The following is a 24,213-nucleotide window of genomic DNA, read 5'->3' as shown; positions in this document are numbered from 1 at the left end:
CTTTAGTTAAAGATAATTAAAAAATAATAATGCAGGCTGTGGCATGTACAGTACCTTAATGAACAGACTAGTCATTTACATTATGACATTGTAAAAATACATCACATAATAAACAAACGATACCAACTACTAGAATATTTGTAGAGTTAATAAAATATACATAATTCCTTGTATGAACATTAATTATTTCATACAAACTACTAAATATGCTTTCAATACTAATAGCCTATTTGAAATATTTGGTATTTTCGGATGAGAAACTTGCATCTTAAACTGGTAAAAACAAGAGACAAGTTTTTTCTCATGCCCCATACTACCTGAATCCTCACTGTAATCTGACCTGCATTCAGCATCAGCTTTAAGAGCATCTTCATTTTCGGGTAGGGGAAGCAATGTCCTTCCTTGGATTTGACCTTCCATCACAAACGCCTCATTCTTCAGTTTATGAGCACGACGAGAAATGTCCTGGGACACGACGTTGGGCCATGACTTAATATTATCTTTGTTTGTGAGTAATGGGAAAATAACCTGTACAGATAAGGCAGTGTATAATTTTAGAGGTTGTTTTATTTCACTGAAACACACTAGCATCTCACAACTAGCTACCGTATAGTTACTAACCTCCTCTATCACTCCTAACGCAGGCGAGTCAGCCACGTCTCCCACGAATATATTTCGGATATTTTCATTGTTCAGGACTTCTTTGTCCTTTTTCAGAAAGTAAACGGCCTTGTTTTTAATAGTTCGAGGAAACTCGTGGCTAGCAGAAAGTTCCGAGGCAGCGTTCAGCGAAATTATAAGAATGCAAATTGCTGAATTTTCAAAAAAACTTCCGACGATGCGACGATTCTCCTCGGCTGAGAGAAATTTCTGCCATTTTTCTGGTTTGAGTTTCAACGACTTCAAAGTGGCAGTTTGCAAAATATCTATCATTTTGTCCTCAACCCCCATTTTGTCCTGGCTATGGCTACTGTAGCAAATGTGTTTATATTTTTTATAGCTAACTTGTTTACATGTGCTAGCTGTTGTCAAATAGCACTAGCCTTTTAATAAACGCTTGTTTTCCGCAGAGAACTGTTAAGCCCAGGGAAGGCTCTGAGCACTCACATATTTTAACCGTTTAACGGTCGCTGTTTTCATTCGTCCAAAGTGAAAAAGAACGTGCCTGTGCTCATTAGCATATCTTTTCACCCATTGGCTGTATAATTTAATTGATTAGACTGGTCTCTTTTTCACATTCAGAAACAATGAGCAGGGCTTTTCTAGAGAGGGCCTGGAGGTTGTGGGTTCGATTCCCGCTCTGGGTGACTGTCTGTGAGGAGTTGGTGTGTTCTCCCCGTGTCCGCGTGGGTTTCCTCTGGGTGCTCCGGTTTCCTCCCACAGTCCAAAAACACACGTTGCAGGTGGATTGGCGACTCGAAAGTGTCCGTAGGTGTGAGTGTGTGAGTGAATGTGTGAGTGTGTGTGTTGCCCTGTGAAGGACTGGTGTCCCCTCCAGGGTGTATTCCCGCCTTGCGCCCGATGATTCCAGGTAGGCTCTGGACCCCCCGCGACCCTAAATTGGATAAGATTGGTTACAGATAATGGATGGATGGATATAACTCATCTGATATTAGCTGATCAGTCAGGTGGACATTTTTGTAGAAAGCCAGAGTATTCCACGGAGCAAAATGTTGGTCAAAAAAAAAAAAAAAAAAATTAAATCCAAGCTTAAGATATATCTTAAGCTTTCAACTGAGGACTCTATAATAGGAATGCCCCTCAGTTCTAATACTATTGGACACATTTTAGAGTTATCTGGTTAATTTTAAATTTAAAAAGTTTATTTCTTAGTCTCTTACATTGTTTCTGCATTTCTACGTCCATGTGATAATGAGAGGGCTGATTTGTTTATCCTGTGAGCTTTAGTACATCTGTGAAGAACCATATTTGTTTAAAATTTGTGAATGGAAAGAAACCTTTAAAGCAGGGGTCACCAATCTTATCCACAAAGGGCCGGCGTGGCTGCAGGTTTTCATTCCAACCAAACAGGAGAGAAGACTAGTTGGTCAGAATCAGACATAAAATCAGGTGTGCTCCTGATTAATTGGAATAAAAACCTGCAGCCACAGCCGTGTGGACGTTTGTCAGGATTAAATTTCCCCGTGGTGAAAACTAATTTAAAATATTAGCGACAGTCAGTACACTCACACTCACTTAAACGACAGAAAGATACTCTAAACCACAGTGCAGGAGCCCTTGGTATATAAAACAAATGAAAAAGGGGTATAGAGTCATTCAGCGTCTGAATTTATTGCTGAATCGCGACGGCCCCTCTAGAAACCATTCATGCTTTGTTAAAAAAAATACCTGAAAAAACAATAAAACTTAAAGATAATATAAAAAGTACAGAAATACCAACAAATACTGAAGAAAAGGCTTTCCCTATGACAACACAAGATAAAAAGAATTTGTTTTGCTTTAATCCAATGTGAATTTGCTCTAATTAAAAAAAGAAAACATTATCAGTTAATAATATCTACTACTATCAGTTAACTAATATCAGTCTATCAGTTAATAATTGACTACTCCAAGGTGCGTATTATCAGTTATCGTATCGGCCCAAAAAATTCAAAGTGCATCCCTAGTTTAAAAATCCATCATTTCATCTTAATTTTTATCCATATAATTTACCCATTTAAACATATTAAATATGTTAAATGCATAACAACAACAACAATAATACTAGTAACAATAATAACAACAATAATAATAATAATAATAATATTTACATTATAATTTTTTTTTAATGGTACCAAGTGGTTCTTTTATGGAATTGCTTAAAGAAAGGTTTGTGAAATTGTAGCACATCAATATTTCGGCCGTCATGGAACCTACAACCATTACAGAGTATGCTAAAAGAAAATACTTGTAATTAGTAAGTGATTTCATTCACTTATTTTTGTGCACATCGGGGATATTGGAGACCACTGTGACTAAGCTGCACAAATGACAAACAAAATCAGCCTTCAGTTACATAAACACTCTAGCATTTCTTTGTCCCTCTCAACTAAAAGACAGCTGGGCAGCCATTCAGCTGAGTGACAGCATCTAAAGAGGGGTTGGAACTTGGATCCAGGTCATGTAATAGACGGAGTTAGCTTGTGAAAGACCAGAGCTAAGTTTAACACAGGTCAGAGAGTGAGACACCAGTGGGAGCAGGGGACTGTCTGGAGCTATTTAGCTTCCCCTGTGTAGCTTATTGAAGACTAGTTATTTTCACACAAATTTTTTCTTGAATTTTGTTTTTCCCTGTAGTGACGCTTGCAAAAAGGATTCAACATGAACATTCAAAATTGTGCCAGGTGTGGGTTTGTGGTGTACCCAGCAGAAAAGGTCAATCTCATTGGTCAGGTAAGTCTCTGTGCTTCTAATATTTATAAATGGCTTTGCTGTTACACATCAAATGTGGTGCTCCATGTAGATTTAATCATAATTTAATAGATAATCTCAATTACATATTATTTAATAATAAACTACAATAACATGACTAAGGTGTGATAATGCTTTTTAGTCTGGGTTAAATTTCAATTTATATAAGAAATTACCCTCCACTTTACATGTGATGTCAACATAGCAAATAAGATGATCATGTTAGATTTTTAGCTAATTGTAATTGTTAAAGCAGATTTTGCAACACACATTGTGATGATATTTTCTCTCTCATAATTAGAACTGGCACAAATCATGCTTTCACTGTGAGATCTGTAAAATGGTTCTCTCTGCCAATAACTATGTAAGCCATCAGAAGAGGCCATATTGTCAAGTGTAAGTATACAGTATGCCCTTTTGATGTATTTATTATAAATATTTTATGTGAAATATATATATATTACGTACTATTTACACAGCGTATATTGCCTTCACATTGTAAACAATCCAACAATCCTTATTATTATTACACTCTTTCTAATCCACAAAATTATAAAATTTCTTGTGTGTTAATTTACAGCATTTATGTAATTTACAGACATAATCCACGGAATAACACTTTCACTAGTGTCTATGAAACTCCCGTCAACATCAATGCCAAGAAGCAGGCCCAGGCTGTGAGTGAGGTGAGCTTTTTTTTATTATGTTCTATTAAATATACTTCACTGGTTTCCTATGGATTTTCAAGTCTAAAACATTATTAAAAATACACTAGTGTTTACTTAGGTAGTCCTTACAGGGATTAGGGAGACTGGACAATAACCTTAAAGTGGATTCTAATGATCTGAGATTAAATAGCTTTAGAATTTAAGTTAATTTTTTTCTAAGCCTTTTTATGAGCGGATTGTATAGCTGTTTTTAGGAGAACTATGAGGCCGTGGTGACTCTACATGTTTGGAATGGGCTCTGCTATTTCTGTAGTATGACAGCGACATGACACCACTCGTTAGTCTGCTTTATGCACACAGTGGTTAAATTTATACCTCAGGACAGCAGTTCTCTTTTTTCTTTCCTCCCTGTTCTCCCTGTAGACTCTCTCTCTTTTTCTCTCTCATCCCAGGACACCCACCTGCTCCAGTCTGTCAGTCTTGTCAGGGTTCTCTCTCTCTCTCTCTCTCTCTCTCTCTCTCTCTCTCTCTCTCTATCACTATCTCTCTCTATCACTATCTCTCTCTCTCTCTCTCTCTCTCTCTCTCTCTCTCTCTCTCTCTCTCTCTCTCTCTCTCTCTCTCTCTCTGTCTCTTTCTCTCGCTCTCTCTCTTGTCAAAACTCCAGCATGCCCATCATTCCCCTTCTTCCTGAAAAAAAAAAATCTATATAAGCATAGTTCATTTTCTAATATGAAAATGTAGCACTTGCCACATGTCCAGAGCCAGGGAACAAAATAATTGTGTATGTTTATCTTTGTACAAGAAGTAGATGCTATAGAAGTGGATAGTCTGCCTTTTTAGCAGTGACAAAAAATTGTCTTCTGGGAAAGCTTTAGATTGGGTACTGGTACGTTTCAATGTGGATATGATAGCATTAAGCTACAAGAACTTTATTCAAATCTTCTACTGATGTTGGAATAGTTCTTGATCACGAACACAAATCCAACTTCCCATAGCTTCATCACTTTACAGTATGCAGCTGCACTGCTCCACAGCCCCAAGTTTGGCATTGGGCATATATCTTAATTAAGCTAATATCGTCACTGTCTAATCAAAAACATGTATCTCCCAAAATAGTAACAGGAGAACAAAGAAACCTTTTATTTCAAGTAATTTTGGAGCATTTCTATTTGTCAATTCTTCACAAAATGAAGCATGAAGGACAGCTGCTTTGTTCCAAAGATGTAATAAAATAAATATGGACAAATATGGATATACATGTTTTTGATTGGACAGCAACGGTATGCAGCTGCTTCTGAGCATCCAGCTTTATTGAATGTTTTTCTGTGTAGCCGGAGCTGTGCATTCACAGCTGAAAATCTAAGTCCATAATGGGTTACACCGTATAGTTGTTAATTCACTAGATATAGGAGTGTATACAAATATTTAGACACAGTATACTACTTTAACCATGATGACTACAAATTGTTTTTTTTTTCAGATTAAATATAGAGAGGAAGGGGAACGTTTCATGTCCACTTTCCATTACGATATGAGGTCAGCAGAAATTGAGCAGGCTCGAAAGACCAGTCAAATGAACAGCCAGGTAATAAATCAGTTCATGTTGACTTTTTGGAGCCAAGGTTCATAAACTTACCCAAGTGTTAAGATCATCTGAACAGGTAGAGAGTATGTTCTGTGATGTTCACTCTAACATTTAAGGTTCATTTGGGAAACACAGATCAGATCATTATTTCAAATGTTTAACTCATTGCAACGAAAGTTTTAACATGGTCACTGGAATGTCTTTTAGGCTTACCAGTCTGGATTTTCAGAGCAACAGACATGGTATTCTGGTAGTGTAACTAGCCAGGAGATGGTCCGCATGACTCAGGCACAGAAGACCATCAGTGATGTAAGTGATCTCTTTCAGAGCTGTGGGTCTGAACACTTCTGTCTGAGATAGCTTAAGACCATATAGTCTGAAGGCATGCACTTCTGTTAACTGTTAACCATGTGTTGTCTTAGGTGGAGTACAAGCGGGGTCATGATGAGCGAGTGACACAGTTCACATCTGTCACTGACACACCTGGAATACTGCACGCTAAGACTGGATCTTCACTGGCAAGCGATGTATGTGCCTAGTACAGTTGATTTCCTTGCACTTTACACTTAGCTTAAGTAGCATTTACTCCTCCACAGCAAAACAGAACTAATTTGCTGGACATTCACTAGTGTATTCTGCAAATATAAACAGTGATGTACAAAGCAGTACAACTTTTATTTACCCCTTAACTATAAAGATTCACCCAGTGTTGTAACCTAGGGAGTCCACTTGCAGGAGTCAGATCTAAATGTATCTAAATTCATTCAGACTTGATTTCCTCCAGTTTCTCATAGATGACCCGTTGGTCACACAGTGATGGTCAGAGCCATTTTGACTGTATGTGTGTAAATGAATGGTTGTTTCTGACATTTGGTTTTGTCACCAATAGATAAGTTACAAGAGGTTGATCTAATACAAAATATATTAAAAATACTAACTCCCAACTTTTTGCACTCAAGCATGTTAGACAAGACCTTTGTTCTTGACTGACAGGTGAAGTACACAGAGGATTATGAGCAATCCAAAGGAAAAGGCAGCTTCCCTGCTATGCTTACTCCAGGATATGAAGTAGCGAAGAAAGCCAACACGCTTGCTAGCAATGTGAGTAAAACTCCCCATGGTGCAATCACTGTAGATCTTACTGCTGTTAGAAGCTTCAGGCTGGTTGTGGATGTGTCACCTATATTCAGGTGGAGTATAAGAAAGGACATGAAGAGAGGGTGTCAAAGTATACCACTGTGACAGATAGCCCTGAAGTGCTTTTGGCTAAAAGCCAAGGGAGACTGGCAAGTGATGTAAGCACAAACCTATTTGTCACTTTATTATGCTGTGAACTTCATGGAATATAGTATTTAACATATGAATAAGATTGTATTAATTTATTTATTGATTGATTGATTCCCCACAATAAACAGTTTGTCTACACTGAGGATTATGAACAGCAGCGAGGGAAAGGAAGCTTTCCAGCCCATGTCACTCCTGGATATCAAGTGGTCAAGAAAGCAAATGAGATGGCTAGCAAAGTAAGGGCTGACACAAAATTTACTTCAGGACCAAAAAATCAGATTCCCCTTGTTGTATCTCCATTTTAGTTTTTTTATGTTTGTTTGTTTTTTTATATAATTTGAAAATGTTAGTTGCTATTTATATTGTGTTTAAATTTCATGAGAAATGGACCAACAGAATAGGTCTATCATTACCTGGAATTAATATTGTCATTAAATTCCTAAATTAAAAAAAAAAAAAACGTGTATTTTTCTTTCTTCTGTAATGTTAGCGTTTTGAAGAGGTAATGTTCTGTGTTCATAATTATGTTAATAATGTTCATAATTTCCAGATCGACACCTCCCTAATGCTCCTCAGCTTCTACTTGTGTTTATGTTGCATAGGTGAAGTACCAGCAGAAGTATGAGCAGGAGATGAAGGGGAAAGCTAGCACCGATGCTGGAGCTGCTGAGATTGCTCTGGCCAAAGAGAATGCAGAAAAGTTTAGCCAGGTTACACATTACTTTCAGTTTCAGCTCATTTTAATGTAGTACATACTCAGGGATTTCATTCTCACTCTTTTTCACCAAACATACTGACCAAGATGTTTTTTTTATGACTTGCTTTTTTTAATCACATTGTTTAGGCTTACTGTTAGCTGCACTTGTGGGCAGACATCTTTGATACTGAATAATGTGATATGTTTTTCCAAACATCTGTTAGAAAAATCTTGACAGTGCCCTGCAGTGAAAGTATGTCTACCATAGCTAATTAATCTACTTTGATCATTAGCTGTAATATGGCAGATGGTTAGGCTCCAGGCATGTCATCTGAAGTATTTACCCCCACCTGGTATTAATAAATTAATATAATTTCTGCAGAGGAGACTTGAACTTGAAATGCCTGCAAATAGCCATGCTTAATTAAATGCATATATATTGTGTACAATAATGTATATTAAAAACACTTTTTGTTTGTACCTGATTTAGTGTTTGTGTGATTTTGTGTGTGTTTGTTTGTCCTCTCAGCTTGCCTACACAGAGGAATATGAACAGCAGAGAGGAAAAGGAAGTTTCCCCGCTATGATCACTCCTGGATACCAGGTGGCCAAGAAAGCAAATGATATTGCCAGTGATGTGAGTATAATTGTGCCCTTTTTGTTCATAAAACTCATCACTGTATACAGTCCATATCAGTTTTGATCTTATATTTACAGTAGGAAGTATTATTTTACACATTTAACACATTATTACTCAACAAAGGGACTGTTGGCATAAATTATCCTACTGTGTCAAACTTCCTCAGTACAACAATGACTGAAATCCAGTGTTATCACTACAAAACCTCCCAGCAAAATTATTTATTTTTATATCCTGGGTGTATTTATAAGCACACGTGTGTTTGCTCACATCAAAAGAATGCAGTCTGACATGAGCATTGCTTCTGAACATCACCAACATTGTTCCCTCTCTCCATTTTTAATCTGCAGCTGAAATATAAGAAGGACTTGAGCAAGATGAAGGGCACATCTGCCTATCACTCTCTGACCCCTGATGACAACCTTACTCTAAAGAATGCTTGCAAGATCAATAAGCTTGTCAGCGAGGTGAGGTTCTGAGGTGTCTCTTAAAATACAGCATACACAAATGTATGCAAACCTTAACCTCTCAAGCACTAACAAAATATATATATATATACATACAGAGAAGTATGGAAACAATAATAAAAAGCAAAGGGTGGAAACCATATATTGGGAATTATGGTTTTGTATTTTGTTATTGCAGCTTTCATTTTCTATCAAATATATATTGTCACTGTGCAATTAAAAAAATATATGTCCAAATATAGTAAGTTTACCAAAAGGGAAAAAAACCTCCTTAACTTCCTTAATTTTATTCCAAGTAACTCTGGAGCATTTCTATTGGTCCATTCATCATAACATTTTTACACAATGTGAATGACAACTGATGTGTTCAAATTATGTAGTAAACTAAAAGTGGACAAAAATGGAGATACGTGTTTTTCATTGGACAGCAAAGATATATATCTGCTGTTTCTAAAAAATGAGTCACTTGTACTGAATGGCAATTTAGACTGGAAACTAAATAAATGTATGGGTTGTTTCTGAACTTTGCTTGGTACTATAAATACCAAATAATTTACAGCTTTTACTCAATAATACTATATGCCTTAAGTAAGATTTTTACAAATAGAATATACTTAACGAAGACACTTTTAGATAAAAGTGACCTCTGGATAAAACTGTGCATGACAGAGAAGATTAAAAAAAGCTTTCAGTCATGAGCTCAGTCAGATACAAAGCCTCTATGAGTTGTATTCATTTTTCACATGGTTTTCCTGTTGAGCTCAGCTTCCACAAAAAACAAAGACAGACAGCACTTATGGCTTGTAAACACCACGTCTGGCTCCAGAGACAGCATTTTTGACATCTGTCTAAATACCTCTGTTGATACCTGATGACCCCGTTGTGTGTGGTCATAATATCATTTTTCTGATTTATCTCAGAGGGTCAGAAGGCAGAGGGTTTTTGTGTGTAGAGAGAAGGTTACAGTATGTCTAGGGGAAGAGGTCTGGAATTCCAGAGTGTCATTACATCACTGAGTGAAACTGAAGTTTTCCAGTTATGGTTTTTCCTAATATTACATATAACGTCTTGCTCTTCCTCTTTAAGGTTGAATACAAGAAGGGTCTTGAGAACACAAAAGGACACAGCATCAACTACTGTGAAACACCACAGTTTAAAAATGTATCCAAGATCGCCCAGTATACCAGTGATGTGAGTATGCCAGCTGTTATGTGACTGTCACCAGGGTGAGAGCATATTCTATATTTGTGTGAGATGTCACTGTGCAGGGCTCATGCTGTGTCATCAATAGCATTCCCAGCCTTAGAAATAGAATTCTAAGATAACAAATGTTTGTATAAAATAAATTCACAATTTTTTGCAATATATTGTATATTATATTACCTGCTATGTGGATGTTCAATAATGTAAATGGTTTTAAAATCACTCTGTTGTCCTTATATTGTATTTGTTTGCAGAATAAATATAAGGAGAAATATACCAGTCACATGAAAGGTCACTACGAGGGAAGTGGACTGGACAAGAAAACTATGCATGCCATGAAAGTCAGAAAATTGGCCAGTAATGTAAGAATTTCTTACTCTTATTCAGCTATTTTTGTCATTTTGTGTGTTGATCTGATTAAATTAAAACCAATGAATTTTTATTAAAGTGAAATGCTTTTGCTTTATTAATTTTGGGTGAATTTAACTAAAGTATTGTAGCTTATGCATTTCATATTATTTAAATTACAAAACAATCACAACAGGTTTGATCATTGAATTAATCTATATAATTTCAGATTGCGTATAAGTCTGAGTATGAGCAGGAAAAGACAGAGCAGGGAGAATACAACTATCCTGCTGATATCACCCCATCTTATCAGACCCAGAAGAAACTGGAGCCTTTGAAAGATGTAAGTGTGCTGAGCATGTGCAATTATATGCAATGTGTGCTTTAACAACTAAACAGAATTTGCAGTTTGCATTTATTCTATTTTGTAGGAGAAACTTTCATTCATTCACTGCTTGCAAATTCTTATCCAGTTCAGAGTCATGGTGGGTCCAGAGCCTAACCGGAATCACTGAGCGCAAGGAAAAATACACGCTAGCCAGTTCATCACACACTTCCGTGTTCACCCACACACTCATAGACACTTTTGAATAGCCAACATTTTCCACCTCCCAACATTTGTTTTTGAACTGTGGGAGGAAACCGGAGAACAGAGAGGAAACCCACATAGACTTGGGGAGAACAAACCAAACTCTTCACAGTCAAGAGGACTCACAATCCCTGAACTCTGAAGCCCTGTGTCTGCAGCACTACCTGCTGTGCCGCCATACCTCCCAAAGCATATAATATGTAGTATTCCCAGGCAGACTCCAATCCAAGTACTAAACATGCCAAGCCTAGTCAGAGACCAGGCTAGATTAGACAGTCCTATGAAGCCTAACATTTTAAATATAGGGTTTTGGACTGGTAAGTTTTTATATTAAATAATCCAACTGTGGGTGGCACAGTGGCGCAACAAGTATTGTGGCAGTCACACAGCTCCAGGGTCCTGGGGTTGTGGGTTCAAGTCCCACTCCGGGTGACTGTCTGTGAAGTGTTTGGTGTGTTCTCCCCATGACCGTGTGGGTTTTCTCTGGGTACTCCTATTTCCACCCACGGTCCAAAAACACACGTTGGTAGGTGGATTGGTGACTCAAAAAGTGTCCTTAGGTGTGTGTGTTTGTGTGTGTTTGTGTGTTCATGAAGGACTGGCACCCACTCCAGGGTGTAATCCTGCCTTGTGTCCAGTGATTCCAGGTGGGCTCTGGACCCACCACGACCCTGAACTGGATAAGCGGTTATAGACAATGAATGAATGAATGAATCCAACTCTGGATTATTGTGGACCTTGACTTTCTCCTTCCTCTGAAAATGAAAGTTTACTTTACTCCAGCTTTGGAAACTATTGTGGCCAAGTTACTACTACAGCTAGTTCAAAGTTTTCTGATGATTATATTTTTTCCTATGTAGAAAAATTACAGACAGCACATTGACAAGCTCAAATACAGCCAGGTGACGGACACTCCAGATATTATTCAAGCCCGAATTAATGCTCAGCAACTGAGCAATGTAAGTTTTATTCACTTCTAATGCAGTGGGTTATCTTTGATTATATATGATATTCTCCTTTTTTGTCTTTCTTACATCTATATGAATGATATGTAATGATGTAAATCTATTTTGATGTCTTTGGCAGCTGAACTACAAAGCCAACTATGAGAAAACTAAGACACACTACACCTTAGCCCAAGATACGCCTGACCTCAAGAAAGCTAAAGCCAATGCAGAGCTTATCAGTGATGTAAGTTTCCCTGACAAAATAGTATCAATTTGTTTGACTACTAGGTCAGAGGCTTGGTGTATTATTTTCAGTGTTGGCTAAAATTTATTCTACATGGCCATAGATAAAGTATAAGGAGGACTGGGAGAAGAGTAAGTCTAAAGCATGCGATATTGGTCTGGACACATTGACTTTCAAAGCTGCAAAAGCCTCTCGAGATCTGGCCAGTGATGTAAGTAATTTTTTTGTGTTCCAATAAAATGCTAATCTGAATAAACTTGTAATAGCATATATAGAAATATTAATAGTATTGTAGTAATATAATATGCATAAAAAGTATTAATGGTACCAGTATTAATGTTGTAGATTTGGTGTTGAAGTAACTCAACACTGTAAGTCACTGTGGACCCACTGTAACACTGTGGGCCTTTCTTGCAGATCAAATATAAGGAATCATATTCAAAGAGCAAAGATAAAGCAGTGGGTGTGAATATGAGTGACTCCAAGACCCTCCACTGTCTCCAGGTGGCAAAGATAAATAATGAGGTAAACATTCATTGACCATTATAGAAAAAGGTAAAAAAGATGCAATAAATAACAAAAACATGACACATAACACATCATTACATTTTCCAAATAAAAAATGTAAAATTATCAATAGTGCATTGCAATGTAAGGGCCTCATTATCATGAACGAACCATTACAAATAGTCCAATTCACTCAAATAAATAAATAAATAAATACATATATAGGGTACTTTTGCTATGGCCAGTGTGGCCTAACCCTAGCCATGGTTTTACTGAGATATGATCTTATACCGAAATTGACATCAAAATTGACATTAATTTATTACAATTATTAATGGACTGATACATTTGTCTGAATAAAAGAAATTAAAAATATATTGATGAAAGCTAAAAACTCACATATTTACAGTACCACCCATTAATTTATATCTCATTACACTACAGTAAAACAAATTCTTTCAACAGCGGTAATATGATTTGAAATAAACTGTGCTAGTTCACGTTCATGCATTGTGGAGTGAGTCAAAATATCTTAATCTCACGTCTACGTAGATTGCCTACAAGAAGGACTCAAAAGAGACTCAGACGAAGTGTAACCTGCCTATGGACATGGTTAATCTCAGCCATGCAAAGAAAGCCCAGGCACTAGCCAGTGATCTTGACTACAGGAAGAAGCTCCATGAGTACACCATCCTGCCTGATGACATCCAAGTGCAGCAAGCTAAGAAGGCCTATGACCTTCAGAGTGAGGTAGGATAGAGAGATAGCAAACAAAATACTAAAGAAAGTGTTTTGTTGTCAGTAATATATCTTATAAGGACTGGTGTTTTGACCGAATCAGAACCGGTACCGCTCTGATCTGAACTGGATGAAAGGAGTGGGATGGGAGGCTGACGGCTGTTTGGATGTTGAACAGGCCAAAAAGGCTGGAGAGCTTCTGAGTGAGGTGAGTTGTGTGTGAAGGATAATTTGAAGGATCTGAGTTTTTTCTCTGGCTAATACATTTTCTCCTCATAGAAAAAGTACCGTCAGAAGGTGGATAGTGTGAAATTTACACAGGTGGCTGACACTCCCTCCATTAAACAAGCCAAGAAGAGCCAGGCGCTTCAGAGTGATGTTAGTTCTTTTTCTTTACCATTTTGGGTAGAAAATTTTGCCTGCTTTGTTTATTTACTCTGTCGAATGTCACTTCATTTAATGTCTGATTTTTTTTCTTTTTTTTTCACCATCAGCTGACTTACAAGGCAGGCACGGAACAGATAATTCATCAGTACACTGTGTGCAAAGACGAGCCTCTCTACAAGCAGGCCAAAGCTAATGCAGAACTTCTGAGCAATGTATGAATATATTCCAAATATATGAGTAATATTTGCCCTTTAAACCACCTGCTGGCTGTAAGATATCAAGCAAATGCTATACATTTGTCTTTTTCAGAAAACATATAAAAGTAGCTGGGACTCCCAGAGGGAGAAAGGCTTTGAGCTACGCATGGATGCACTGTCTATCCTAACAGCCAAAGCTAAGAGGGACCTTGCTAGTGATGTAAGTGACTCAAATTAAAACCAATGAGCCTAAAAACCTGACCTAAAATACAATGTTGTGCAAAGTTAAAGGTTAATTGCCAAGTAGAAAACACTGATTGGTGCAGTAACCTAAACCCATTCTCAAAGAGAAAGCATTATTTCTTGAAAATGTGTTCTTATTAGAATATTGATTTTGCTGTCTATGCTGTTTTCTGTAAAACATATGGTATTGCTTTAACATTCTTTTTTTTTTTGTCTATAGGTGAAATATAAGCAAAAATATGAGATGACAAAGGGGAAGATGATTGGAGTGAAAACAATAACCGATGATTCTCAGATGGCCCACTCAGTTCTGGCCACTAAGCTCCAGAGTGACCGCAACTATAAGAAAGAATACGAGGATACAAAAACAAAATACATTGCTTCACTTGATATGATGAATATCAGTCATGCTAAAAAGGCCCAAGACCTGGCCACTGAAACCAACTACAGAACTTTCCTGCATGAGTACACAACCCTGCCCAGTGACATGAAGGTGGACTGGGCCAAAAAAGCCTATGGCCTCCAAAGTGATGTAAGAGTCAACTGTGACAATTACATATTCTGGTGTGCTTGATATGTAAAATATATTCTTTCAGAGGCCTTTGTTTATCATTATGGGTTTTTTTTTTAGAAAAAGTACAGGTCAGATTTGAATTGGATGAAAGGCGTGGGCTGGGAGACCACCGGATCGCTTGATGTGATGCAAGCCAAGAAAGCTACTGATCTTGCTAGTGAGGTACTCATCCACCTTCTCAGCTTCATTATTTTTTCAAAAGTACAATTACTGTTAAACATTATGTCCATTAAATACTAAGAGCTTAGAGCAGAATATTGTCATGTTTACAAATTATTTACTTACCTAGCAGTGAAACCTTTTACACAACAAATAGAAAATACAGTATGCCTCAGAACACCATACAACATTCAGCTAATATTTATTTAGACTATTATAAGCCTTTATTAACACTGGTCATCATAGGCTAACACAATAGGCTAAAGTTATAACATTTTATATTATACCAAATAAAATTCTCATTATCCTTATTACTGGTTCATACTTGTGCATTTGAATAATCATGCTACTTAACTACAGCTTTGATTACCATAATCAGAAATGCTTTACTCAGAAAGTCTTTCAAAGCTTTTAAATAGAGCTATTAAAATAGAAGCCTACATGTCAGGGCTAATATTTCCAAGGAACATATTTCATCTGTGTGGAATGTCAAGAGCATACAATAAAATAAAACAAGTGGTCTTTTTTAGAATTCTTTTAATTAAGATAATATTTTGTAATGATATCATGCACCTTTCCATATCTAACCCAATTTAGCCTGGTGTATTTAAATAATAAATATCTTTCTATTTTCTAAATAGACGTCAGTAATGAACTGAGCAAATAAACCTCTGCTGTGTCTCCTGTGTGTTCCAGAAAAAATATCGCCAAAGTGTTAGTGCTCTGAAGTTTACCAGCGTGGAGGATACACCAGAGATGGTGCAGGCCAAACTCAGCAATAAGCTGGTGCTAGATGTAAGCTAATTACACTATTGCATGTGGGTTTTTATTTATTTGTTTATTTGTTTATTAGAAATATAATTACTTAAGTGAATAGAATAAATATGTAAAATAGTTTTAAAAATACAAAGTAAGCTAGGTGATGTTTGTGAGTCATCACAGTGTTTTTCCTCTAGGTATCTTGCATTCAGTTTTTATTAATAATTTCAAAGGTTTTAATTAGATTTTTCTCATAATGTATCTTGTGATTATAAAGAGGTTGTACAGAAAAGAAGGAGAAAATGAGAAGCATAATTACACACTGACGGTAGATCTGCCAGAGCATGTGCAGGCCAAGATGAATGCCAAGAATATCAGTGAGGTGAGTTTATAGCAATGTTTTTTATGCTGTGTTTTGTCTAAAAAACAGCCCTGGCCCTGTCATCATGAAGTGTTTTACATCAAAAACAAGCTAGACTTACATGTCTTTAGGGAAACCTGCTAGTCTTCACACTCACAGCCTGGTATGGTCATGTGACTAGGGATACCTAGGTAGTGAGTGGAACTGGCGATGACTAAATAAAAGACAAAAAAATTGGAATCTTAACTGTGCAAGAGCTGGTAGACAACTAAAAGTGTCATCAACAGAAAAATGTACTTAAGTATAAAAATGTACCCCTTTAAATTTGAGGGATGGAATTAAATATACCTAAACTCAGGTACACTTGGAGCAGAAATTATTAACATCTGTGTCTGTCCATTTGTTTGTTGTGAAAAGACATGTCAGTGCTGTGAGTCTGAAAACGTGTAGCTTTTCAAAAACAAATGGTGAACACTGAATACTTACACATATTGATGTTACATTAATATTGATTATTATCATATATAACTCAATGTGCAAATTGCATTGCAAGCAATGCGCTATTTATATTCTCTTTTTTTATATAGTCACAGTACAAAGAGTCATGGATGAAGCTTAGAGATGCAGGCTACAAGTTGCGTTTGGATGCCATTCCATTCCAGGCAGCCAAATCCTCTGCAGAGATACTTAGTGATGTAAGACTGTTTTTATTTACTGTATTTTCTCTCTTTGCATTTGCTTGATTAGAGAAACAGAATAATAATGAAATGTTATGTACCTTTACAATTTTTAAAATTTAGCAAAAGTATAGAGAAGAGTTTGAGAAGTTGAAGGGGAAGATGATTGGTCTGAAAGGACTGCAGGATGACATCAATATTGCACACTCAGTGCATGCTACAAAACTACAGAGTGATGTGAGTACATTGAATTAATAACATTAGCAAAACTGATTATTAATAAATAAGGCATGAAGAAAACATCTTTTTTTTCTTTTCTAGATCAAATATAAAAAGGACTCTACTAAGGTACACTCTCAGTTCCATTTACCTATGGACATGCTGGACGTGGTCCATGCTAAGAAGGCCCAGGCTCTGGTCAGTGATCATGACTACAGACTGACCCTGCACAACTACACTGCTCTGCCTGATGACATGAAGGTGCAAGCTGCCAAAAGGGCTTATGAGCTGCAGAGTGAGGTAAGATCTAGTGATTCTAGCATAATTTACTTATAATACAATGATATGTTATTAGGTTAACCATGTACATACTGAGACTACTTTACACATTTGTACCGACACCTGCATAAAAATGGCTCTTTAACTTTAAGTGCTCATATTCATATGCATATTAATCACAAAAATTACTTATTGACAGTTGAACTTGTAGGTTTTTCTAATCAATGTTTGTTTGTTTGTATAATAGAAATCTTACAGATCTGATCTTAATTACCTGCGTGGGGCGGCTTGGATTGCCACTGGTGCTTTACAAATTGAAGGCTCCAAACGTGCCACAGACATCATCAGTGATGTAAATGTTTCAAAATTTAATATATAAGATACATATGCATGATGGTTGTCTGACAAAAATCTCATATCTCCAAAATGGTAACAAGGAAAAAATGCTTAATGTTAAGTGGGAGCTAATAGAAACAATGAAACTCATGAAACTTTAACACAATATAAAGGTCAGCTTTCCAAATTGTGTTCAAAATCTAAAGATCATATAAAGCAACTAAAGTGGAGATATAAGGTTTTGTTTTAACATCAAATATATTTAATGATGATTCAGTATTTAAAGTTTTAGGGGACTGGAATATGGAATATAATTTACAAAACAAATGTTTTCATTTATATATGCATTGTTGAACCTGTACTGTCTGTGTGTTGAGTGTTCCTATGAATCTGTCTATGTACTCATGATAGTAAGTGTCTTTGGGTTTTAGAAAAATGGTATATATGAACAAAAGTATTATTATTATTATCCCTTGTAAGTATGAATAGTTGTGTTTTTGTTAGCTTAGTATGTGCCTCACATATCTAGTGAGTCGTCTTCCAACAGAGCTTGCCATGTTTCATTTCTGCAATAGCCCAGGACAGACAAACTTAACTCTGGCTCTGGAGAGTGCCTTTTGCATTTTTACTTTGAGGCAGCAACTTGGAAAGAGAAAGTTGAGGGAGGGGTATTCAGTTGGCTTCAATTTACAAACCCACCCATGGATGCGTACATACTAAATCTTACATACTGCACCTTCCAACTTTAAACCTACAAACTGAAACTGTATTACTCTTTAAGCATTGTGAAGAAATATGGAAACTGCAGCTGAATCTCATTTTCTCCTTATTCATTCCACAGAAAAAATATCGTCAGCAGCCTTACATGTTCAAGCATACATCTGTTGCAGACTCTCCTGATATTGTTCATGCTAAATTCAGCAACAAGATTGCCAATGAGGTGGGTGAAGTAATTACTTTGTGATAGCTTTTTCAGTCCAACCGGAAGAGAATGAGAATGAGTTATTGTGTGTGTGTTTCAATCACAGCGTCTATACAAAGAGAAAGGTGAAAACATGAGGCATAACTACACAATCACAGCTGAGCGACCAGAAATCACCCAGGCCAAGATCAATGCTGCTAATTTCAGTGATGTAAGTTTACCAAACCACCTGCAATATAATCCCATGTTCACTTAACAGTTTTATAGGAAATCTATTATAGGGATTCTGTGGCCAAATTCATTCCTCTTGGGTTACTTCATTGCAGTTGTTGGATTTTAAAATATTTTTTTACTTTATAAAGTAGGGGAAAACCCTTGAAAAGGAGAAAAAACTAAAACTAGTTTGGGGTGGATTTTGGTTGGTTGCTAATCTTATTTTCTGTTAGCTCAATGTATTATATTTTCAAATCCTCCTTACAATGGCAAGAGTGGATTACGCAAACATCAGAAAAAGAAGACAACAAGCTAAAATAATTAAGTGATCGACAGAGCTAACATGCTGTATCAGTACCCTGCTGCAGTTTGGGATAACAGCTTAGCGTTTAGGTTAACAGTCACAATAGGTTGGCATCACAGGGACTGCCAGAATTGATAGTTGAATGATGAACTAGCAAAATGCATGCTAGATATTATTGATTTTGAGAATTTAGATAAAGGAAAACATGAAAAAATGTGTATATTTCTGCATTACAAAAGAGAACATAACAGTAACATTTTAAATTCTAGTTTTAGGGTGGTATGCCTGTTTAATATATTTTGCTTTTTTGTTATAGATCAAGTACAAAGACTCATGGCACACACTGAGAGCACAAGGTTATAAACTGACCATGCAAGACATCCCCTTCCAGGCAGCTAAAGCATCCACAGACATTGCCAGTGATGTAAGTAAAACCAGGCTAATTTTACATGTTCTGTAAACATCTACAAACATAGAAAGCAATATTCGGCATTCTGTAATTCAACCATGGCCTGATTTGACCATCCTGAAATACAACAGAAAAAGACTAATAAATCACTGGTAATTTAATAGTTGTTTAGTTTTTATCATTCACTCAAGGAACCACTTTCCCACATTCTTAACTAATTCTGAATTCATTCCTCTACATAGTACCAGTACAGGCACAACCACATTCTGGAGAAGGGCAAGCACATTGGTGCAAGAAGTGTCATGGATGACTCTCACCTCCTGCACTGTTTGCAAACAGGACGTTTGCAGAGTGAGAAAAATTACCGGAAAGATGCTATGTCCGCCAGTGGCCAGTATCACCTGGGTCTGGACCTGATCAACCTTGTCCATGCCAAGAAAGCTCAGGCTCTGGCCAGTGACCAGGACTACAAGACCCATATTCACTCCTACACGGTGCTGCCCGATGATGTAAAGTTGCAGTGGGCCAAAAAGGCCTACAACCTACAGAGCCAGGTAAGAGAGGATTTTGGTGGAAAGCACTAAAGGTGTGATTGTACATGAATAAAATACCATATGCACAACCTTGTTTTTCTGATCAGTATTGACAATAATTATGTTGAAGAAATGCATATTGCTCATGTTAAAATATTATATTTGAATCATATAAATTCCAGTCAGTCAAGATTTTGTGCATCCAGTTTAACCCTTTTAGGTAAAAACAAGGCATTGTTATCAGACAGTATGCTAATGATGCGAATGATTTTTTTCTCAGAATGTATACAAGTCAGATTTGAACTTCATGAAGGGAGTAGCCTGGGACTCAGTAGGAGCTCCTCAACTGGAGTCTGCAAGAAAAGCTGGAGAGCTTATCAGTGATGTGAGTCCATGTCGGCAGACTTAAGACTACACTTTAAAGTTACTGCCAGAACAGATTCTTGTATTTCCATTCATGTTGTTTTATGATGCCACATCAGTGACAAAACTAGAGGGTGCAAAAACACCAGATTTAAAATATAAACCTGCAAGATCCTCTTGCAAACCCAAATGTGAAATTTACAAGCACAGAGAGCCAAACTCATTGCCCTCAGCTCTTCTCTGCACTCAAGTGGTTCCTGTGCTCGAATTTTCAAACAGAGGGGTTTTTGACAGGGTCATGGTATGTCCAGAGCATACCCTGGGTCCAATCATGGAGCACCTCTCCATCACAGGGCACCATTTGGTTGTTTGAGTTTCAATTTGAAATGGGAATATGTAAAAACATGAAAAATCGGATTTAGTCAGGATAGAGTCATGGTTATTCCACTGTTCACAGTGGGTTTAAATCATAGTGGTTTATGATACACATGTAAATGACGATTGAATGGCAAAAATGTAAACATCCTCCTTGTCTTTTGGAGTAAGCAGGCATGTGTATCTTGTAGTAGGCAGGCAGTCATAAAAGAAGCACACATGGAATTTGCTGACAGGAACAGCCATGACACCCCCTATCTGAGAGTGAAATGATCGGTGCACATGCAGTTCCTCGCTCTGTGCTTGCCCAATTCAGGTCTCTTGAGAGGGATATTTACACATGTGAAATGTTAAAACATACAGGTTCATATCTTTCATCTGGTGTTTTTTGCACCCTCTATCTTTTGGCATTTATGTAGCTCCATATGGCTTTCCTTTTTTTATTTTTTTGACATATATTAAAAATAATAGCTGTAGTTTATAGTTATACAAACATTACTTGAAAAAAAGGGGTCAAGTCTGTGTTGAGTAAATAATTTTTCCCTCAACTTACAAAGAATGTTATGAAAGTATTTGTCTAATTCTAAATAGGGTTCATATCAAAGATATCACCATTTTTATGACTTTTAAAGTTTGGCCTAATGTTTTAATGTTGGGTTTACGTGAAATTTAAGACTTCCTTCTAATTTGTTTTTGCAGAAGAAGTATCGTCAGCTACCTGACAGGCTGAAGTTTACACAGGTTGCTGACTCACCTGACATCATCCATGCCAAGAATAGCTATATGCAATGTAGTGAGGTTCGTCTAAAAGGAAAATACTGACAGAAACACATAGTATTATTATACATTGGTGAGTTTTGCTGATATTACTGTCACAATATTCTGTTATGAATTTCAGAGGCTGTATAAGTCTGGAGATTCTGATTCCATGCATAAATATACCTTACCCCCTGATCACCCTGACTTCATCAGAGCAAAGATTAATGCTCAGCAGATCAGTGATGTATGACCAACTTTTTTCCTTCCATTTAATATATAGGAACCCTGCTAATATCTGACAATATGAGACTATGGTGTGATGTGTTTCTACCTGCAGAAAGTATACAAGGCATCAGGGGACCAGGTGAAGACAGCGGGCTATGACCTGAGACTAGACGCTATTCCCTTCCAGACAGCTAAGGCTTCAAGGGACATTGCTAGTGATGTAAGTATAAAATAGCCAAAAGTTTGCAGACACCATGCAGAAAGAAATTTGGGACCTCTGCATTTGATCCCACAATTCCATATCCAAGCAGTTACAGACAATGAATGAATGAATTCCACAGCCCAGTGCAGGGGCTTTTTACTTCTTTAGCCAAGCCTTATAAAAATGTATCTTATTTTCTGAATAGACTGAATTTTGATTTAAATTATGCGCCCTATTTCTCTTCAGTTCCGCTATAAAGAGGCTTTTGTGAAGCAGAAAGGTCAGCAGGTGGGTCTGCTCAGTGTAGAGGATGACCCCAAGATGAGGCATTCACTGGCAGTAGGCAAGCTGCAGAGTGACAATGAGTACAAGAAGCAGTTCCAAGAGACTCGCTCTCAGTTTAAGATACATGCTGACCAGCCTGAGTTCCTGCAAGCTAGGAAGAGCCAGGCTCAGGCCAGTGACCTCAGCTACCGCCAGCGTCTCCACAACTACACATGTGACCCAGAGCAGCTCAACTTTAAACATGCTAAACAGGCCTACAAGCTGCAGAGTGATGTAAGTGACATTTTGAGTAGCCAACAGAGTATATTCTGCTATTTATACATGTCAAATATTGTGAGCCTATAATTTACTAATATAAATTATTACATATTTCAGTAGGTTTTTTTAAGTTTGATTGCTTTTTAAAAAATGATTGCATCTACTATAAAACTAATATTCTAAAAAGTAATATTCTGTCCTTATGCTATTCTATTGTCTAAACAAAAGAAGTCAAGTATAAGAATGAGGAATGGCCAAAAATCCCACAGATTGACTTTGTATTGATTTAAAAAAAATAACATAAACAACACATTTGCCTTATTTGTTATGTGCCTGTTATTGTGAGGAATTAAACGAATAAGATTTTAAAAGTGCCTGCTTTGGAGAGCGTCTGGTGTGAATTTGGATCTTGACTACAGATGTCTCATTGTAGGTGAAATATAAGTCAGATCTTAACTGGATTAAGGGGGTTGGATGGACTCCTCCAGGCTCTCATAAGGTAGAGATGGCCCGCAGGGCAGCAGAGCTCGGATTGGCTGAAGGAGTGGACACTGAGGAAGCCATTGCCAAATACCAACAACTGATGGTAAGACAGAACAACTTCTTAATGTTCTAAATGTAACTTCAATTACATTTACAACATTTGGCAGAAACATTTATCCACAGTAAATTACGATTTTAATCATGTTACGGAGCTAGGCTAGCTTTTGGAGTCTTGCCCAATAGGCACTTATTATTGTAGCCTAGTGTTCCTGCTTCAGCTTGCAAAAGTAGTCTGGTGTGTGAAGGGCAGTGGTGTTGCCAACTATGCTATACCAATACATTATAAACTGCAATCAAAACATCAGTATCTCTCTATAATTACTTTGTCCTTTTTCTGTCCTCTTTCTTCTTTTCTTCTAGATGTTCCAGCGTGAGCAACAGTTTTTGGAACAGCAGGAGTTACTGGGCCAGCAGCAGCAGGACTCCTCAGAACAGGTGGAGACCACAGAGCATGTCCAGCGCTCTGAGGTCAATCCAGATGCCATGGAGATCCTCCATGTGAAAAGGAAGAAGACTATCCACACTACTTTTAAACAAGCAAAGACAACTAAATCCTTGACATCACAGTCTGTAACATCTCATTCTTCTACAAACCAGTCCACATTGAATCAGCTCCATGAAAACAGGTCTATTACAGATAAGTAAGTAGAAAATAAATCTGTAAGAAAGAAATCAAACTTTTTTTTTAATATATTGTATGACGCATAGAGCCTGGTGTTCTTTAACAATATTTAGTGAACAGAGATTGAAACATAGCTATGTGAACATGAAGGAATGAACGTTGTATATGTTGAAATGATGGACATAAGGTAAGAGGGAAAGATGGAATTATGAAAACAAAGATTGTAGGTGCTTTAGGATGGTCAAATGTGGAAGATAATCAGTAAATACTGAATTAAAAGGAATTTTCTGAGAGTGTATTGTAAGAGGGAAAAATGTGAGCTTATTCAGATGTGTCTTTCTTTATATATTAACAAATGAATCCTAAATTGTATTCATGTTCAAGCAGAAATATGTTATTAAACAGCATCTATCTGTAATTATGAATGCCATATTAAGACTGCTTTTTTGGAGTCACAAGAGGATATTGAAGACTGCCAAAGGCAGAAGCATCAATATGTAGGATATATTTGATACACTGTATGCCTGACCGGTTCAGCTTTGTGAGTATGCCATTAGAAAACACTGCTCAATTAAGAGTCCATGTTTGATTTTCGAATTATGATCATGAGATCAAGAAATAAAAGTTTTATTGAAGCTTCACAAGGACCCTTGGATTTTGTCATGTTTTAAATTG

At 36.9% G+C, this 24,213-nt stretch overlaps 2 protein-coding genes across 3 annotated transcripts in view; one reads left to right on the top strand and one right to left on the bottom strand.

Moving 5' to 3' along the window:
* The window catches only part of LOC136690932 (dynein axonemal heavy chain 17-like), a 31,566-nt gene extending 30,497 nt beyond the window's left edge, over positions 1–1,069 (bottom strand). Inside the window, exons 1-2 of the mRNA XM_066663061.1 lie at positions 622–1,069; positions 341–528 (exon numbers count right to left, since the gene is read on the bottom strand). Of these exons, the coding sequence (XP_066519158.1) occupies positions 341–528; positions 622–951 (518 nt within the window). The 5' untranslated portion in view covers positions 952–1,069. The remainder of the gene's footprint in view (positions 1–340; positions 529–621) is intronic.
* nrap (nebulin-related anchoring protein) lies at positions 352–23,956 on the top strand. Of its 2 annotated transcripts, none has more exons than XM_066663063.1 (44): positions 352–380; positions 3,298–3,393; positions 3,713–3,807; positions 4,010–4,097; positions 5,563–5,667; positions 5,875–5,976; positions 6,090–6,194; positions 6,661–6,768; positions 6,858–6,962; positions 7,083–7,190; positions 7,557–7,664; positions 8,181–8,288; positions 8,642–8,758; positions 9,845–9,949; positions 10,216–10,323; positions 10,539–10,652; positions 11,759–11,857; positions 11,985–12,089; positions 12,193–12,300; positions 12,507–12,614; positions 13,149–13,346; positions 13,438–13,542; positions 13,614–13,712; positions 13,829–13,933; positions 14,031–14,138; positions 14,382–14,693; positions 14,793–14,897; positions 15,591–15,689; positions 15,931–16,035; positions 16,602–16,709; positions 16,815–16,928; positions 17,013–17,210; positions 17,437–17,541; positions 18,367–18,465; positions 18,554–18,658; positions 19,281–19,388; positions 19,616–19,927; positions 20,187–20,291; positions 21,344–21,442; positions 21,543–21,647; positions 21,741–21,848; positions 22,077–22,388; positions 22,807–22,959; positions 23,277–23,956. In XM_066663063.1, the coding sequence occupies exons 2-44, from the start codon at positions 3,322–3,324 to the stop codon at positions 23,559–23,561; spliced, it is 5,520 nt and encodes a 1,839-aa protein (XP_066519160.1). In that variant the 5' UTR covers positions 352–380; positions 3,298–3,321; the 3' UTR covers positions 23,562–23,956. The 2 variants fall into 2 exon arrangements, with proteins under 2 accessions (XP_066519160.1, XP_066519159.1); XM_066663062.1 differs by lacking the exon at positions 352–380 and adding an exon at positions 389–508.
* Positions 23,957–24,213: the final 257 nt, after the last annotated feature.

Source organism: Hoplias malabaricus, chromosome 3, assembly GCF_029633855.1.
Source record: "Hoplias malabaricus isolate fHopMal1 chromosome 3, fHopMal1.hap1, whole genome shotgun sequence".
Lineage (NCBI taxonomy): Eukaryota > Metazoa > Chordata > Actinopteri > Characiformes > Erythrinidae > Hoplias > Hoplias malabaricus.
This window is presented reverse-complemented; position numbering and strand designations above follow the sequence as displayed.